This window comes from Lolium rigidum, chromosome 3 (assembly GCF_022539505.1).
Source record: "Lolium rigidum isolate FL_2022 chromosome 3, APGP_CSIRO_Lrig_0.1, whole genome shotgun sequence".
NCBI classification, from domain to species: Eukaryota; Viridiplantae; Streptophyta; class Magnoliopsida; order Poales; family Poaceae; genus Lolium; species Lolium rigidum.
This window is the reverse complement of record NC_061510.1, coordinates 5,263,155-5,278,434: the sequence shown is the minus strand read 5'-3', so window position 1 is coordinate 5,278,434 and position 15,280 is coordinate 5,263,155. Positions and strand designations below refer to the sequence as shown.

Here is a 15,280-nt window from a genome sequence, read left to right as displayed (position 1 = left end):
AAGGAAAAAAAGAGAACACAACCGTCGAATGAAAATTCTCCTGCTCCTCCTGACGCTCACACACGACCTTGTATGCCTCTTGTAGCAATATGTGTTGTCGCTTGTACAAAATCACCTCCGCTACCAGTGATTGTAGCAGCAGCCGCCGCCCATTGAAGCGGCCGTCGCCGTCCATTTTGTGAGACAATAAAACATCCAAAAGGAGAGGTTGTTGAGTTGATGGTTATGACGACCCAGAACAAACGTGTGGGACTTACCACGGAAGAGTAACAAGATAACGTAGAACTTAAACCACGTAGAGCATAACAAAAATGGTGTCTTGTTATTACGTTCATGTATCTTGTGGCTATGTATTAAGTTCTTATGTGATACGGTCCAACCAGCCTTTGGTCCTCTTTTGTATTGTCTACTACTTTGCTACTCTATGTACCCACCTTAAAATCTACTATCAATCTTTTGAATTTTCATATGTGAGTTGTGAAGTATATATGTATTGAGAATAAAATGTAGCACCCGTAGCAACGCACGGGCATTTGTACTAGTATTAATAAAGGTATTAACATATACAATGCAAAATTAATATTATTTAAAGTATCATGAAATATATTTTTATATTGAGCTGTGTTACGGTGATTGGCAAGTGCTACCGAGTACTACCCAGCACTACCGCCGCGATTAATTATGTCCGTCCGATCAGAGAATTTAATTATGCATTTTAAATTAGCATTCCAGGGGTATTATGGTAAATGCGTAGGCAACCGTCCCACCTCGCACGACCGAATCCAGAGCTCCCGGATCAGAATCCCCACCACTCCCCAACCTCTCTGCCTCACGACGGCGACAAATCCTGGCCGCCACCGAACCCCTACGGCGATGGCGCAGGATCTAGCCCATCCCCTCTGTAGTCCCTTCCCTCTGTAGCTCTCCTCTCCCTGCGCGCGGCCCCTTGGACGCCGGCGGCGGCGGCTGCGCTCCGATCTTCCGCGTCAAACGGAGCCGGCGCTGTATCCGCAGAGCTGCTCCGATAGCACCTACACCTACACCAGTACCGCTCAACTTCTGGTATGATTAATGCCGTTGATTCTAATTGTCGTGAAAAATTGGTCGCCTATATTTTACTCCTCTGTAGTACCCGTGCTTGAATTTGTTTAAGGCTCGTATACATTAGTGTACCCGTGTTCATCTGTAGTACTGGAGACTTAAACAAATTATTAATAATATCCGTATGTTGAATATCCTTGGAGAGGTGGAGTATCGCCTGCTGGAGTCTGTATATGAGTATACACTAGATCAGAAGGACCACCGAATCTAACGGATCTTTTGAGTAGTCTACTTAAAGCTCCATTGCTAAATATGGCTAGTTGCACGTGAGATAACTGAACCAAATTTTTGGCGTGCGATATTGCTTCACTGTATCTGGCAGCACTCTACTTTTTCTTGCCAAATCTTGACAAACCTTCAGAGTGCGGTGTCATCAGTCTTTTGATGCAAGCTCATAGGAAGGAATCATCCAGTGGTCACAAGGAATGCATGAGGTATGGTCCGGTGCTGCCACAAACGGTGGAACTTGATTCTGGAGAATTGGAAAAGGTTCTAGATCCTATGCATGAGGTGCACCGAAGAAAAGGCTGAAGCCAAAGAAGCATAAAAGATCTAACACAAAATACTGCTATTACAAGGTGGAGGGTCACAATCAGCATAAATGCGCCAAGTGGATAGAGGTAGTAAATCAGTCAAAAGTTGAATTTTGCATGTGGTTGACTTGCTAATGCAGTGAGTGGAATTTTATTGCCTTTTTCTTGTGCAGGACAATAAGCTGACAGAACCTTATTAACTACAGCTCTCTTAACATTTGTGAAGTAATCATCCAGGATTATACAAAAACGTTTAATACATATGTGAAGGAATAGATGAGGTATGATCCAGTGCTGCCACAAGCTTTGTCTTACATATGTTTTGTATAATCATGGATGATTACTTCACATATGTTGTTAAGATTATGATGCTTAATTGTGTTATTAAAAGTCTCTAAACTGGTGTGTCTTGACTGTTAGTAGCAAACAACCAGTTTTGATTTATTACTTTGCCACTGTCATCATGATTCTCAGAATTGGGAGGTACCATCTCTGTACTAATTATTTTGCAATGCTATATTACAGTTCCTGTTGGCTGTATCCATTGCCAGCTGAAGCAAACGGCTGTGGACGAATGGCTGTGTTGGTGCTACAGCTGCGGGCTACTCTGCTGCTATCCTGGAGTACCTGACTGCTGAAGTTCTGGAGCTGGCTGGGAACGCGAGCAAGGATCTGAAGGTGTTGCGTATCACCCATCACCATCTTCAGCTGGCCATCCATGGAGATGAAGAGCTGGATACCCTCATCAAGGGTACCATTGCTAGTGGGGGTGTGATCCCGCACATCCACATGCCCCTGATCAAAGTTACCCGTCCAGTTATCTTGAAGTAGCACAGGACATTTTTGCAACCGTGTGTGAGACTTCATATCTTTTAGCCTTTAGCTATGCTTCCAGATCGAAGTGATCCCTCTGTGTACTGCTTCCTGGTACTGCTTGAGTTATTTGGAACATTGTATTCGTGTTAATTTGTTCACTTCGTGGTAGATCCTGAATGCAAAACCTTTTTTACATGCTTTGAGTAATTGTGGCGTTTTACTGAATCTAGCCGCTTACAATGTTAAATTGCACTGACATACTGGCTTGAGAGCTTGAGACGTGAAATTTAATGATGTTGCAAAAAAAATGATTTCGTCTGGCCCTCTGGTTGCTCCCTACTGTGTTTCTTGTGCCAGATTTGAGAACACTTTGTTTGACAGATATTATTTCATGTTGTATTACTGCATTTGTATCATAATATATTGTGGCAAGTATACTTTAATTAGAACGTTGATAGCCATCCGTGGCCGCCGCCAGCGAGGCATATCAGTAATATTAGTATACTCATTTACTTTATTATACTCCAATAAAAAAATAAGATTCATTACCAGTGTTATTGCATGAACTTACACAATGATGCCAATCATGTGCAAGATAATTCAAATAAGCTATATACATAAGAGTGAACGATCTATACAAGCGCATGTGGTGAACATGTTCACTGATTCAGCCAACTAGGCAACTATGCAGCAATTGGGTACATTTGCTATTTCTGTAAGGAGCGTGAGAATCCTTCTAAGCTAAGGAAGTGATGACATCTCCTAGGCACGAAAGTGACTTGTTAATATGCCCAGCCTCCTTCAATCTGCCCCTGTGTTTCTGACTTGCAACCCTCTCACTTCCCGCAAGATCTACCAAATTCTGCAGCATCCTGACATGTTCTTCCCATTTACATGGACAGTCAAGATATTGCAAGAAAACATAGAAAATCAGTAGAACCAAATATTGAAAGGGCATCAAATAACAATGATTACTAGCTAGGAAGATAATGCGGATGCATACCTGGGATCGACTGCTTCTATCGTACATTGTTGTTGGTCCAGAAGCATGGTGCTTTTCATTCAACAACACCAAATTCATAACATCAGCAGGGGACTGAACTGGGCACATCTTTGCATCTGTGATGTTGAACAAACCATTGGTTGAAGTCTAGCTGTCACTGGGCTTGCGAAGGGAAGAGCACGCAGGAAGTCAAATCCTGGGCCCCAACAGGTGAGCCCATACAAGGAACTATGAAGCTCACAGGGAGTGGCTGTCAAGGGTAGTTTCAGACAAGCTGCTCTTATAGCATGTGGCAATTTAGACACAGTCATGTTCTTTTCCCTGAAAGTACGGATCATATGGTCCATGGTCGGTGGAAAGCTGATCCTTGTTCTTGGAGTATCTCTCCACAAAAGCAAGAAGTTTGGCTCACTTGTGCAAGGCATGAGCCTTGCTCGTGGAGGATTACTATCCTTGAGGCATTTTTTTCATAATTAATTCTACTCAAAGTGGCAAGACAATCCTTGCTATTGGAGGAGAGCAAGTTTCACTCTCCCTCAAAATCTAGTATGCCTTTGCTCCATTTTACCAAAGATTATATTTTGCTTCTCAAAATTAATTAATTACTTGATGAATTTATCTAAAAGCAAGACTAAGCTACGGGTAAGGTGATTCTTGCTAGTGGGAGAGAGCCATTTGGCTCTCCCTCGAAATTAAGGAAATCTTTGCTCATTTAAGATATTCAAAGGGCAAGGCAATCCTTGCTATTGGAGGAGAGCAAATTTTGCTCTCCCTCAAAACCAAGGATTGCACTGCTCATTTTACCAAAGAGCATGTTTTGCTCCTCAAAAAATCTATGGCTATACTTTAGTTCTGCCATTTTCTCATATTGCTAGTAAATTTGTAATTTTAAGTTCTAACCGATCTGTAGAGTTGTTACATTTTAATGTAAGCCATTTGTTTGGCTTGACTATTCTACAAGACTACTCAATGCTGCAGTGTTGTTGGTGTGTTATTGAAAATTATCCTCGAATCTCGAGTTAAGCAGAACTTGCCTTAGTCTCCTTCTGTCCACCCTTGTCGTCAACCATTATGAGCTTTGGTGAAGACCCATAAGTATATCCCAATGAGCAATATATAAGTACAGTGCTATATTGTATGTTTACTGCTCAGCTGCTCATTATCAGCCTTAAAACCATCATTTAACATCCTAAAGAAGTTCTATAATCTTGTGGAGTGTCAAAAATTAAAGAGAAAACATATGCCATGCATGTCCAATAAATCAATAGATACCATGATACACTTAGCCTAATTATTTACTGCTAAAAACTTATTCTTAAAAGTAGTCGATGGCAATCAACAGGTAGTAGGATAAATTCGTTCTTAACCAACGCTTTACAGTGGTTTTATTCTTAAAGCAAATGGCATTCAGAGTGGTAGTGAATGTCAGAAAACGAGTTTGAAACTATTGCAGCATCCCTACTGAATCTATAATTCTAGATACAGGATAAATCAACAAATAGTAGCTCCATCTAGAACGTGGATCCATTGGCCAAGCAACCATTCTTACTGCACATGGCCATCAGTACATTTGCAACTCGGAGACTGAACCAAAAAAAAATTTGCTGCACTGGACCGGACGCACCTGATAATCATGTTCAACGCCTCCAGTACCTCCAACGCGTCGCGCCGGCATCACACGGCGTGCCGGCCACCCGCAGCTTCGACACGGTGCTTGGCGGCTACCGCCGGCTCAACCACCTCCGCCTTGGCCCGGCGCCGCACCGGGATGCCGTCTGTAGTGCCGACGTCTAGTCGTCCGGCGGCCCGAACACCAGCAGCTTCTACGCCGCGCCCGGCGGCTACAGAGCTCCACGCCTCGCGGACGGAGAACAAATAGTGTGCGGCACGGCACAAGGCGCGGCCGCCGGACAGCACAGTGCCGGAGTGGGGCCGGAGAGGAACTGCTGGAAAGGGAATTTTCCGCAGGGCTACAGGATGGCGGTGGTGACCGAGCGTGGACGCGGCGAAGTGGGACGCCGGCGGGGAGGGCGTAGCGGCGGGCGGTGAGAAGAGGGCGCAGGCGCCAGGGCAGCGACGCGGGAAGGGGACATGGCGGCGGCGGCTCCATGTCTCGACGGGATGGAGACTGAAGTCAGAGAGTTGGGAGATGACATTGCCATCTGAACACGAAATTACCTAACTACCTTCTATCAAATTAATATAAACCAATAATTCTACTCCAGTACTTTCATGTACTTACCGCTACTTACTTTCCAGTACTTTCTGGTACTACTCTTTTTCCCACCGTCAGATTAAGTAGCTTCAACGGCTCCTAAATTACCCAACCATAGTAAAAGTTGTATTTTATATTATATGCATTTGATATCGTAGATGTTTGTATTATTTTTTATATTATTGATTAAACTTTGCATAGTTTAACTTGCACTATGTGCCTAAAATATGTTTGAATGGTTCTGGTGGTTGACACTTGTAGTGCCACCATATGTTTAAGTCTCTTTTGTGGTTGTTAACCAACTAGCTAATCATGGAGCTGTATATATTGGTTATTTATTCTGCACATATCCAACTTACCACTTGTAGGGATGAGCTAGCTTAGCTTACAGGGCATATACATAGATAGATAAGTTTCGCTAAGTTGGCATCTAACTTTCATATTTTGTTTGTCATTTTCTTCTTTGTTTTCCTAATTCGATTTTCTTACCTGTATCTCTGTAATTAAATCATGCTTGTGTGCACTCAAATATGCAGGAGCCATATTTGCAATAACGATTGAAGCGGTTTTGGCAGCGCAAGATGACTGAGTCTTGGGGTTGAGAGCAAAAATCAGACAATTTGCCATATGCAGGGATGGTGAAGTGTACTTTTCTTTTCCTGGCATATTTTGCATTCTAGACCATGTTTAGGATGCTCAGAGGATAAATCGTTGGCTGTGTGCATCGATGCAGACGTCATGTTCTTTCCATATTCTAAAGTAGACATATCACACGCATCAAAATTCAAACGTGCTCGTGTAATTTCGTATCCAAATTGTCACATACCCTCGCTGGCATGATTGCAGAGCGTATACATCCACACGTTTCATTATCATTCGGGTAGAGAAACCCAAACTTAGTAGCTCATATGTACTGGAGACACTTGACTGTACCTATGTAGATACGAAAACAGGTCCTATACATATTGGGGAGTGTTGTTGGGCGGCGTGGCTTCAGCGAGGATGATGTTGCGCCTGCCACGCTCTGAGCGGGAGTTCTCGGCGAACTTTTGGCCGGCGAGGTGGAGCCCATTCTTCTTCTCCTCTTCTGTCCACTCGGATCCGTAATACTCTTCCTCAGTGGCGTCGGCGTTGGCGGGGAAGAACATTGAGCCCCACTGCGGGAAGTGCACGAGCATAATGGGCAGTGTGCAACACATGATCATGATGCCCATGTACTCGAGCCCTTTGCCAGTGGTATACTGCGATGAAGTGAAGAAAAGAAGTTGGGTGAGCCCTGCACCCACGTTGCCGCCGGCACCGGTCATGCCAGAGATGATGCCGAGAGACCGTCGAGAGACGAAGGGGGCGACACCGAAGATGGCACCACATGCAGCCTGGGCACAAATGGAGAAGAGGACCATCGCGGTGACAGAGGCGGGAAGGGCAGAGGCACGCCCGAGCCAGAGGCAGAAAGCACCACCAGCCGTTTGAAGGATCCAGACGTTCCAGAGGCGGGCGCGCATGCCAAAATAGCGGGCACCAAGGTCGGAGAGGTAGCCACCCATGGGGCGCGCGACGATGTTGGCCATGCCAAAGCAGGCAGCAATGGTGCCGGCGGTGCGGAGGCTTAGATGGAAGTGGTCGAAGTAGTACTCGGCGATGACATTGTCGGTGGTGAGCTCGACGCCCATGCAGTAGCCATATAGGAGGACGAAGACCCATGTGCGGTAGTTGGTGACGGCGCCCCATAAGACCTTGGAGAACTTGTCCTTGTTCATGTCGCCCTTTTTCTGAAGGCTCTTGAGGTTGCCGTCTGGGAGGTCCTGCCCGAGGGTGAGCACAAGCAAACCCATCACGATGTGCATCAATCCCGGGATGAAGTAGGCGATGCGCCATGCGACGAAGGGTGTTGCGCCACACTTCTCGATGGCGTGGAAGACGAGCGGCATGATGAGCTGCGTGGCACCGCCGCCCATGTTTCCCCACCCAGCGGCCAACCCATTGACAGTGCCGATGATCTTGCTGTTGAACATGGTGCTCATCCAGTACTGGCACGACACGAATGTCGCGAGGGAGAAGCCAATGAGGAAACGAATAGTGATGTACCCTGCAGCATCGTCGACGAGTGACATGCAGAAAACGGTGGGCGCGGCGAGCATGACAAGGAAGGCGCAGCCGTAGCGCGGGCCAAGGAGGTCGCACACGGCGCCCATGACAAGCCTGGAGAAGATAGACCCGGACACAGACGCCACCCCTGCGTTTCCGATGTCGGCCTTGGCAAGGTTGAGGTTGTCGCGGATGATGGGCACCAACGGCGCGGCGGCGAAGGTGGAGACGAAACACGTGAAGAAGGAGATCCACGAGAGGTGGAAGGTGCGCATATGGGGATTGGCGAAGGAGAAGAGCCTGAAGGACTTGGCCTTGTGCTCCGAGTCCACTGGCAGCGTGAACTTGCTCGCTGCCGCCTCTTCCCCCCGAGCTCGGGACTCCACCTCCATATCCCCCTCTCTTAACTAGAGCTAGCTAAGCTTCTTCTTAGCAGCTGCTCTGCTGCCTGTTGAGCTTGGCTTTGTAATGTAATGGCAGTGTGTTGCTTATGCTTTGAATCTTCCATCCATCGGCGCGGTACTTATAGGGAGAAGGCGCATGTCGGCTTTGTGTCTGCACATTTCAGCGCTAGAGTTGACATTTGGATGATATCTCAATCGATTATCAGGTGTTACCTAGGTAGATTTTACTAGACTGAAGATCACGCCCTTTGGGCATCGTAGAGGAGCAAATTAATTAGAGATCAACAATTTGCATCTGACGGAATCATGAGGACTGAGGAGGCTAATGAAGCAAGCGACTGAGTTAACTACTCCAGATTGGAGAGACAGCGTTGAATCTGGAGGAGAGTGAGGAGAAAAATCAACTAATTTAACGGATATTAGTACCATTGAAGAGAACCTCGGCGCCGCATCTCCTGCGCCCGTGGCTTTTGGAGCTCCGTTTACTTCAGCTTGTTCCATGGGATCGGCCAAGGATCAAGGCATGTGTGACTCGACGCGTGGATTGGGAGAGAACGTTGACTTGCCGGTTAGTAGGGGGTAGGCTGGCAATCAGGTTCACCTTCTTAGTTGACGCAAGATTTGTGCATGGCCGACTATCTCGATCGGTTTTCAGTTTAGCCGAATATATCTGTTTCCGTTTGAATATATTTTAGATTCAATTACACTTTGTATCGAGTTTCTTTGCACTTCTGTCAGCTAGCAGATTTTTCATTTGGGAAAATTTTACTTGTTTCTTGAAGGAATGGGAAATTTTGATTTTGTACATTCGAACTCTTACATTGTGAATTGTGATAAGCTTTCAACATACTTGAATGCTTTTTTGTCAGATTTCTGCTCTTAGCTACCGACTCATCCTGATATGTCGGTTCAATATATCAGTTTGGCAAAAGTAATAGTAGAATGAGACAAGAAAACGACACAAAATCACAATTAAGGGGTAAAATGCAACACGTTTTTTTAAAGGACTAGCAATTATGCCCGTGTGTTGCAATAATAAATAAAATTATGGTGACGCACAACGTAAATTCTCGTAGCCAAACCCGTGGTGTGTCCAAAAACGTGTCCACCGAGCGCTCCGCGGTACAAGCTATCGTTTGAATCACAATTATAATGTAGAAGATTGAGTAACATCTTTCAATCTCTTACTGCACGTTGAACCAGATATTGAAGATGTATTGTTAATTTAGAACATAATGACCTAAGATCATTTTCATGTAATTTGACTTACCAACAAAAAAAAGACAAGTGGAGGAAGAAATTTAATGGAATACGTTGGTCTGACATTTTCCTGAGACTTCACAGAATCGATTATGTCCACGCATCAGCGCATGATTATACTTGATCAATTCGTGTCATGTCAAGTGTCAACCCTGACGTCCACATCTGAAATTGGTATAGCTCCCTGTTTATTGCAAACCCTAACTGTATTTTAGGGGAATTCCAAATCATAATTAGCAGGTACATCGATACAAGGATTCAGAGTTGGAGAATGTAGTGTCGGAACTGTTAGTACAGCGGCACATGCAATGTAGCTTTGCAAAAGAATTTGCACGGGTTATTATCTCTATGCTCACCAATCTTTGTTTATCTTCTAAGCAAACTGATCACAGGATATTCTGAATAAAAACTACTTCCTCCGTCCCACAATATAGAGCGTTTTTAGCTAGCCAAAACGTACAGAATCAGAACTAGTTAGAGAAAGTTCACAGCATCACCAAAGGTGAAGATATCCAAAGAGGAAATGTTTGGAGACATGTACTGATTTAAGACTATCAGAGTAACAAGGTCATACTTCATCACACCCAATAATGTAACAGTAATCAACAGTCAGTCCAGGATGAATTCTTAACCTTTTGCAACTACAAGGTAATAACGATTACATCGCTTGATTGTTTAATGTCAATCTAGTAGTACAAGAATAACCACCTACATAAGGTTTCTGCTCGGAAGGCATCAATGTGCTTAATCCAGCAAACAAGCTGGTGATTTTAGTTGCCAGGATCCCTCAGGTTTATTCGCTCGAAACAACAATAACCACACATGCTCAAAAAATGGACAGCTGTATAGTCCAAGTCAAATCTTGGTGCTATATCAGTTCGTGCTAGATATCCTTCGCCACCAGACACAAGTTACAGAGGCAAAATTGGTTTGTTAGCTATTACTCTTCAGATTCACCTCTAGCTTTAGCCCTCTTTTCAAGTTCTGCAATCTTCTTCTCAAGATCTACAACCCTATCTTTTAGTTCGGCATTAGAAGGCTCAGACCCCTCGACTTCAGCGGCTGGATCAACTGCTGGAGATGACTTCGGTCCCTCGAAAAGGCTGAACGTCGACATTTGAGCTGGTACAGGCTGTGGTATTACCTCAGGAAGATCCAAGAAATACCTCACAGCTGTCTTCCGGAGAGCTGAGACAGAAAACAAAATAAATTATGGTATACACATAAGCAAATGAGAAAGGAGAAAAAAAAAGAAGGCCTGGACATGTGAGATCTCAATTCTGGCACAGAACTTACCAAAACCATACCCAAGCGAGAACAAGTTTGCTGTCACCCAGTAGCAGAAAATTGCCTGCAGAAGAAAAGAGAAGATTAATGACAGTGCAGAAGAGAAGATAAGATTAATGACAGTGCAAAATTATTTAGTATTGTTAATGCTGCCAACAGAGAAGCTTAGCTACATTTATTTGATATACGAAAAGGAGGATAAAAGATGTCATTAACAAAAGTAGAGATCTATAGGTTAAAAATGAAACCACTGGCAACAAAAAAAAGTTATTGGATCTATGCCACATATTTCTTCCAAAAGTGTGACGAGTTGTAGCATCTTTGACTGTGGATAACAGAATTTTGGTAATATGATTCACATATATTTCAACCAACCAATGTACTATGATTTTCAGCAGTTAGGTGAAAAAACAATTCCTACTTTAGGGTAAGCCCCTATGAACACCTAAATGCCAGGATGGCAGCTCCAACTTAACTATGCAAAATAATTTATGCTCTACAACCCCAAAAGAAATCAAGGGAGTAGGCCCATACCCATGTTTGCCCAACTCCCAATCACACCATGAAAGTTTGAAGATCATTCAAAGAAGGCTTTAATACACACAAATTTTCCTGCATTTCAGGAAATATGTAACCTGTGTACAGCGGCGGAGCTGCGTGTAAGCTGTGGGGCCAGCTGACCCCACAGAAATTTGCCGCTAGCTCCGCCACTCCCGTGTATGGATGAATAACCAAGTAGGGAAGAGTGATTGTGGTCATGGTCATACAAAAATTGTTATTGAATGCGTTTTCCATGTTATGGGCTATAGATGTAGCCAGTTTCAGAAGCTAACTGGGGAACTATAAAAAATGGTCACTGTATAGTATTGTCTTTCGACAACCACAGATTTAGTCGTTCATTAGGAAATGGCACTTAGTCATGCAAACTTACCTGCATTCCCAGTACGCTCAAATTCCTTACAGATAACTTCTAGCTAGAATTTTATGGGTATGGTTCATGAACTTAATGGCCTGAGTATTTCATACCTTTGGAAAGTGCATGGTAAATGGTATAGTCGTAACAGCCAATATTCTAGAAAACTTCTTCATTGTTTGCAGCATAGGATTTCCCTCCATGCCTTCTTGCATATTGAGCTGAAAAAAGTATTATTCTTAACTATACAATTACATAAAAGACATATTTATTGCATTGGCCAGGGTGCACACCTCCACCGTAGCCAAGAATGTCGCTGCTGTCAACACTGGGAGGATGTAAAGCTCGTCAGGAGTTGTCAAATCAGTAAACCAATATGCTCCACCTCCTTTCAAAGAAGGGACCTTCTCCACCATGTTTTGTATCTACAGTTGAGAAGGAGGGACAAGGTGGAACAACATTAAAAAGAAGATAAACACTACAGCAAGATTGCAGGATTATAACCAGGTGTGATCGTAGTTAGAATGTTTGATATAAAAAAAACAAAGTGGAATAAACTTACAGCAAAGAAAAAGCTCATGAATATAGGCCCTTGGATGAATATACCCTTTAACGGTGTCAATGGATTAACACCACGCCTGAAGAGAGATATTCGATGATTAAAACAATGGAACTATCTGCTCTATGATTAAAAAAGGTAAACGACCCAATAAACAATAACAGAAGTCCAAGTGGTAAGGTTGAATTCTGCAAGACATATAAACGCTGAAAAAACATTTGGTTTGAGCAAAAAAATAAAATAAAGAGGCACTTTGTAAGCACAGATGATAGCAAGAACAACCTAATGGCCAATAAAGCAATTTTAAAACCTACAAGTCTATAGATCCCAATGATTAAAGGAACACGATCGAGTTTGAAGAACCAGACATGAACATAAAACGATCAATTGGCGAAATTGCACCAACATATAAGATTTTTAAAAGCCACGGATGAGATAAAACAACTTCAGATTATGAAATATTTACAGGCAGTAAACCATTGGCAGTTGCATACTTTGTGAATAGCTCGCCCAATTTCCTTTTCCCCTCTAGCATCGATTGTGGATCCATTGACTGCAGGAAATAAATATGAAGGGTTGTATCATTAGGAGAGCACAGTGTAAATTTTCTTTAATTAAAATATATTTTAGGTTCCCTAGGAGTGTAAATTGTCTCGAACAAAACTATAACTTAGGTTCCCTCGGAACCATTCATGCAGCTTCAGCATTGTCCAGTACAATAAACTGTGTGTTGCATTATTTACCAACACCCTACCTTGGCGACTTCACAACGGGATTTTGAAAAACTTGACTAAGCAACAGATTACATGTAGATCGCAAATTATGCATGAAGACAATTGAACATAGTTGCAGTGCCATTTCACCTTTATATGCCTCCCAAACAGGTAAACACTCCCAATAAGGGAAGATTATGACTTGGTAGAAGGGAGGAAACAGATGAAAGCATAATAACATACAAAAGGCTATAAGTGTGGAATTGAACCAAATACTATAGTAAAAATATGCTAGCAGTGGGTATTGCACTATTTCTGTAAATATAATTATGCCTGCTACGACTAACATGATCACAATAAGTTACAATATAAAAAGCGACTTAAACTGTAAAACTAACTCTACTTACATTTCGCATCTCCATGTTGATTGCTTCAATTTCTGGCCTCATTGCCTGCATGAATAAGAGTTTCAAAGAAGGAAATTAAACTAGTTATCTTGCAGTCATTCGAAGAAGACATAATGTGGATATAGTTAGACGAGCAAAGACAGCATAACAAAAGGAACATCATTATGTCCTCAACTACATGCCTTCAGCCACAGATGGTAACAAGTGTTGATTGAGATCAAAGTAGTTGGACAGGTTAACCGAAAACATAAAGCCAACAAAAAAAATAGATCGTAAAGCCAACAAAAAAAAATAGATCGTAAAGCCAACAAAAAAAATAGATCGTAAAGCCAACAATTTGACCCCTTTTAACTAAGTGCATGAGGCGTTCGGATTCTCATTTACTCCATTGCATAACAAAAAAAAAGTGACACGGCACTTCTGTCCAATCTGTGTGGCTATACTATTCAGGAATCGAATGGTGCCATGAATGATTTCGACGCAAAGAACAGATCCAATGCTGCTATTCAAGGACATAGAGAATCGCAGGCCACTGGACCATACCGAGACACTACATTTCATATGACAAGTCAAAATCAATCTACATGTTAGCTCAAAAGAGCATATCTATTGGCAATGTAGCCTACACTACACATTGCACAGAATGACAGACTGGCATCAAGGTTCAAGCTTTGCTTTTCCCAATATCTCCTGATTCAGGAGAGAATGGAACAACAGCGTCATAAGTTCAAAACTAAAAGAAAAAGCATAAAAGCCACGCGCACCGCTACTGCCAGTGTTTCCAGGGGCTTATATACAAGGAACAACAACTAGCCGACTATAACCACAAGCTTCAAACATGCATTTGCGTCTCATAAAATGCATGGGCAAAAGGCAGAACGGGCATACAGTTAAAGCATATATATAACAAAAACAGAGAGCATAAGTTACTCAGACGAGCTCATTATTACATTGAGCTTCATCGTGGACTTCAGCTGGTTCACCATCAGCGGGATCGTGGCTGTTCGGATCAGTATGGTCGTGACGGCAATCGCAGCCCACCTACAAAAGACCCACGTTTCGAATCCATTTACTACAGCTAACATGATGAGCAGAACTGAAAGCACGCGCGAGGTCTGAATGGGGCTTACCAGTTGAGCCCGGTGAAGGAGTGGACGGCGTCGATGACGTACTGCAGGGCGGCGACCGGGGGGAACGAGTCGGCGGCCGCGGCGGCCACTTCCCCTGGGAACGACGCCGGGAAGGCGGGCGCGACCGCGGTCGCGGCGTCGGAGAGGACGCCCGCCGCGACGTCCATCTGGTCGGCCGCGGGGTCGGTGAGGACGGTTGCGGCGGCATCGATCTCGGAGGAGGAGGAGGAGAAGGTGCGGTGGGCCAGGAGGTGGGCGCCGAAGGGGAGGGGGAGGGATCTCGCGCGTCGACGGAGGTCGGCGGAGGGGAGGTGCGGGGCTTGCTGGGCAGGGAGCGGTGGGGCGGAAGAGGAGGAGGAGGGGTCTTCGCGGCGGTCGTGGTGGGAGGGGACGAGGTGGGAGAGGGAGGGGTGGAGACGGCGGGTGAGGTGGTGGGAGAGGGTGAGGCTTCTCCGGGCGGAGAAAGCCATGGCGGCGGCGGCGGCGAGATCGCGTGGGGAGAAGAGGGGGTTAACCCGCGAGATGGATATTCCTCTCCGAGTATGCTGCTGGCATATGGGCCCGTTCAGTCCAGCCTCCCTTAGGGCATCTCCAACCGAGCGATCCAAAAGGACGCGTCCGTTTTGGGCCGTTTGGGTCGTCGGCCAGACACGCGGACAGCGGCCCGCGTCCGCGTGTCCGTTTGGGTCGCGACTGCGCCCAACGCGCGGACGCATCGCATAATCCGGAAACACGAAAATAAAAGAAAAAATGCAAATTTAAACGAAATTTGATTAAAACATATGCCCTATTTTGGGCAAATTTATACATAGCCCTATTTTGGGCAAATAACTAACAAAAGAAGCCCCTAT

At 44.4% G+C, this 15,280-nt stretch overlaps 1 protein-coding gene and 1 long non-coding RNA gene across 2 annotated transcripts; one reads left to right on the top strand and one right to left on the bottom strand.

Moving 5' to 3' along the window:
* The first annotated feature begins 622 nt into the window (after positions 1-622).
* LOC124694212 lies at positions 623-2,643 on the top strand. The gene is made up of 3 exons (XR_007000441.1): positions 623-1,721; positions 1,808-1,915; positions 2,160-2,643. It is a non-coding gene; the product is annotated as an uncharacterized LOC124694212 (long non-coding RNA).
* Positions 2,644-6,624: 3,981 nt separating this feature from the next.
* Positions 6,625-14,906, bottom strand: LOC124701114 (high-affinity nitrate transporter 2.1-like). The gene is made up of 10 exons (XM_047233161.1): positions 14,430-14,906; positions 14,250-14,340; positions 13,300-13,344; positions 12,674-12,732; positions 12,183-12,258; positions 11,914-12,045; positions 11,734-11,841; positions 10,717-10,771; positions 10,433-10,608; positions 6,625-8,100 (listed from the first exon to the last, which is right to left on the bottom strand). The coding sequence occupies exons 1-10, from the start codon at positions 14,897-14,899 to the stop codon at positions 6,625-6,627; spliced, it is 2,688 nt and encodes an 895-aa protein (XP_047089117.1). The 5' UTR covers positions 14,900-14,906.
* Positions 14,907-15,280: the final 374 nt, after the last annotated feature.

Coding starts and splice junctions, on each gene's coding strand:
- LOC124701114 (XM_047233161.1), bottom strand. CDS start 14,899: ATGGCTTTCTCCGCCCGGAGAAGCCTCACCCTCTCCCACCACCTCACC. Junction 13,345..14,249: donor AGTCCACGATGAAGCTCAAT/GTAATAATGAGC, acceptor TTATTCATGCAG/GCAATGAGGCCAGAAATTGA. Junction 8,101..10,432: donor ATGCCGAACTAAAAGATAGG/GTTGTAGATCTT, acceptor GCAGCGAGCAAG/TTCACGCTGCCAGTGGACTC.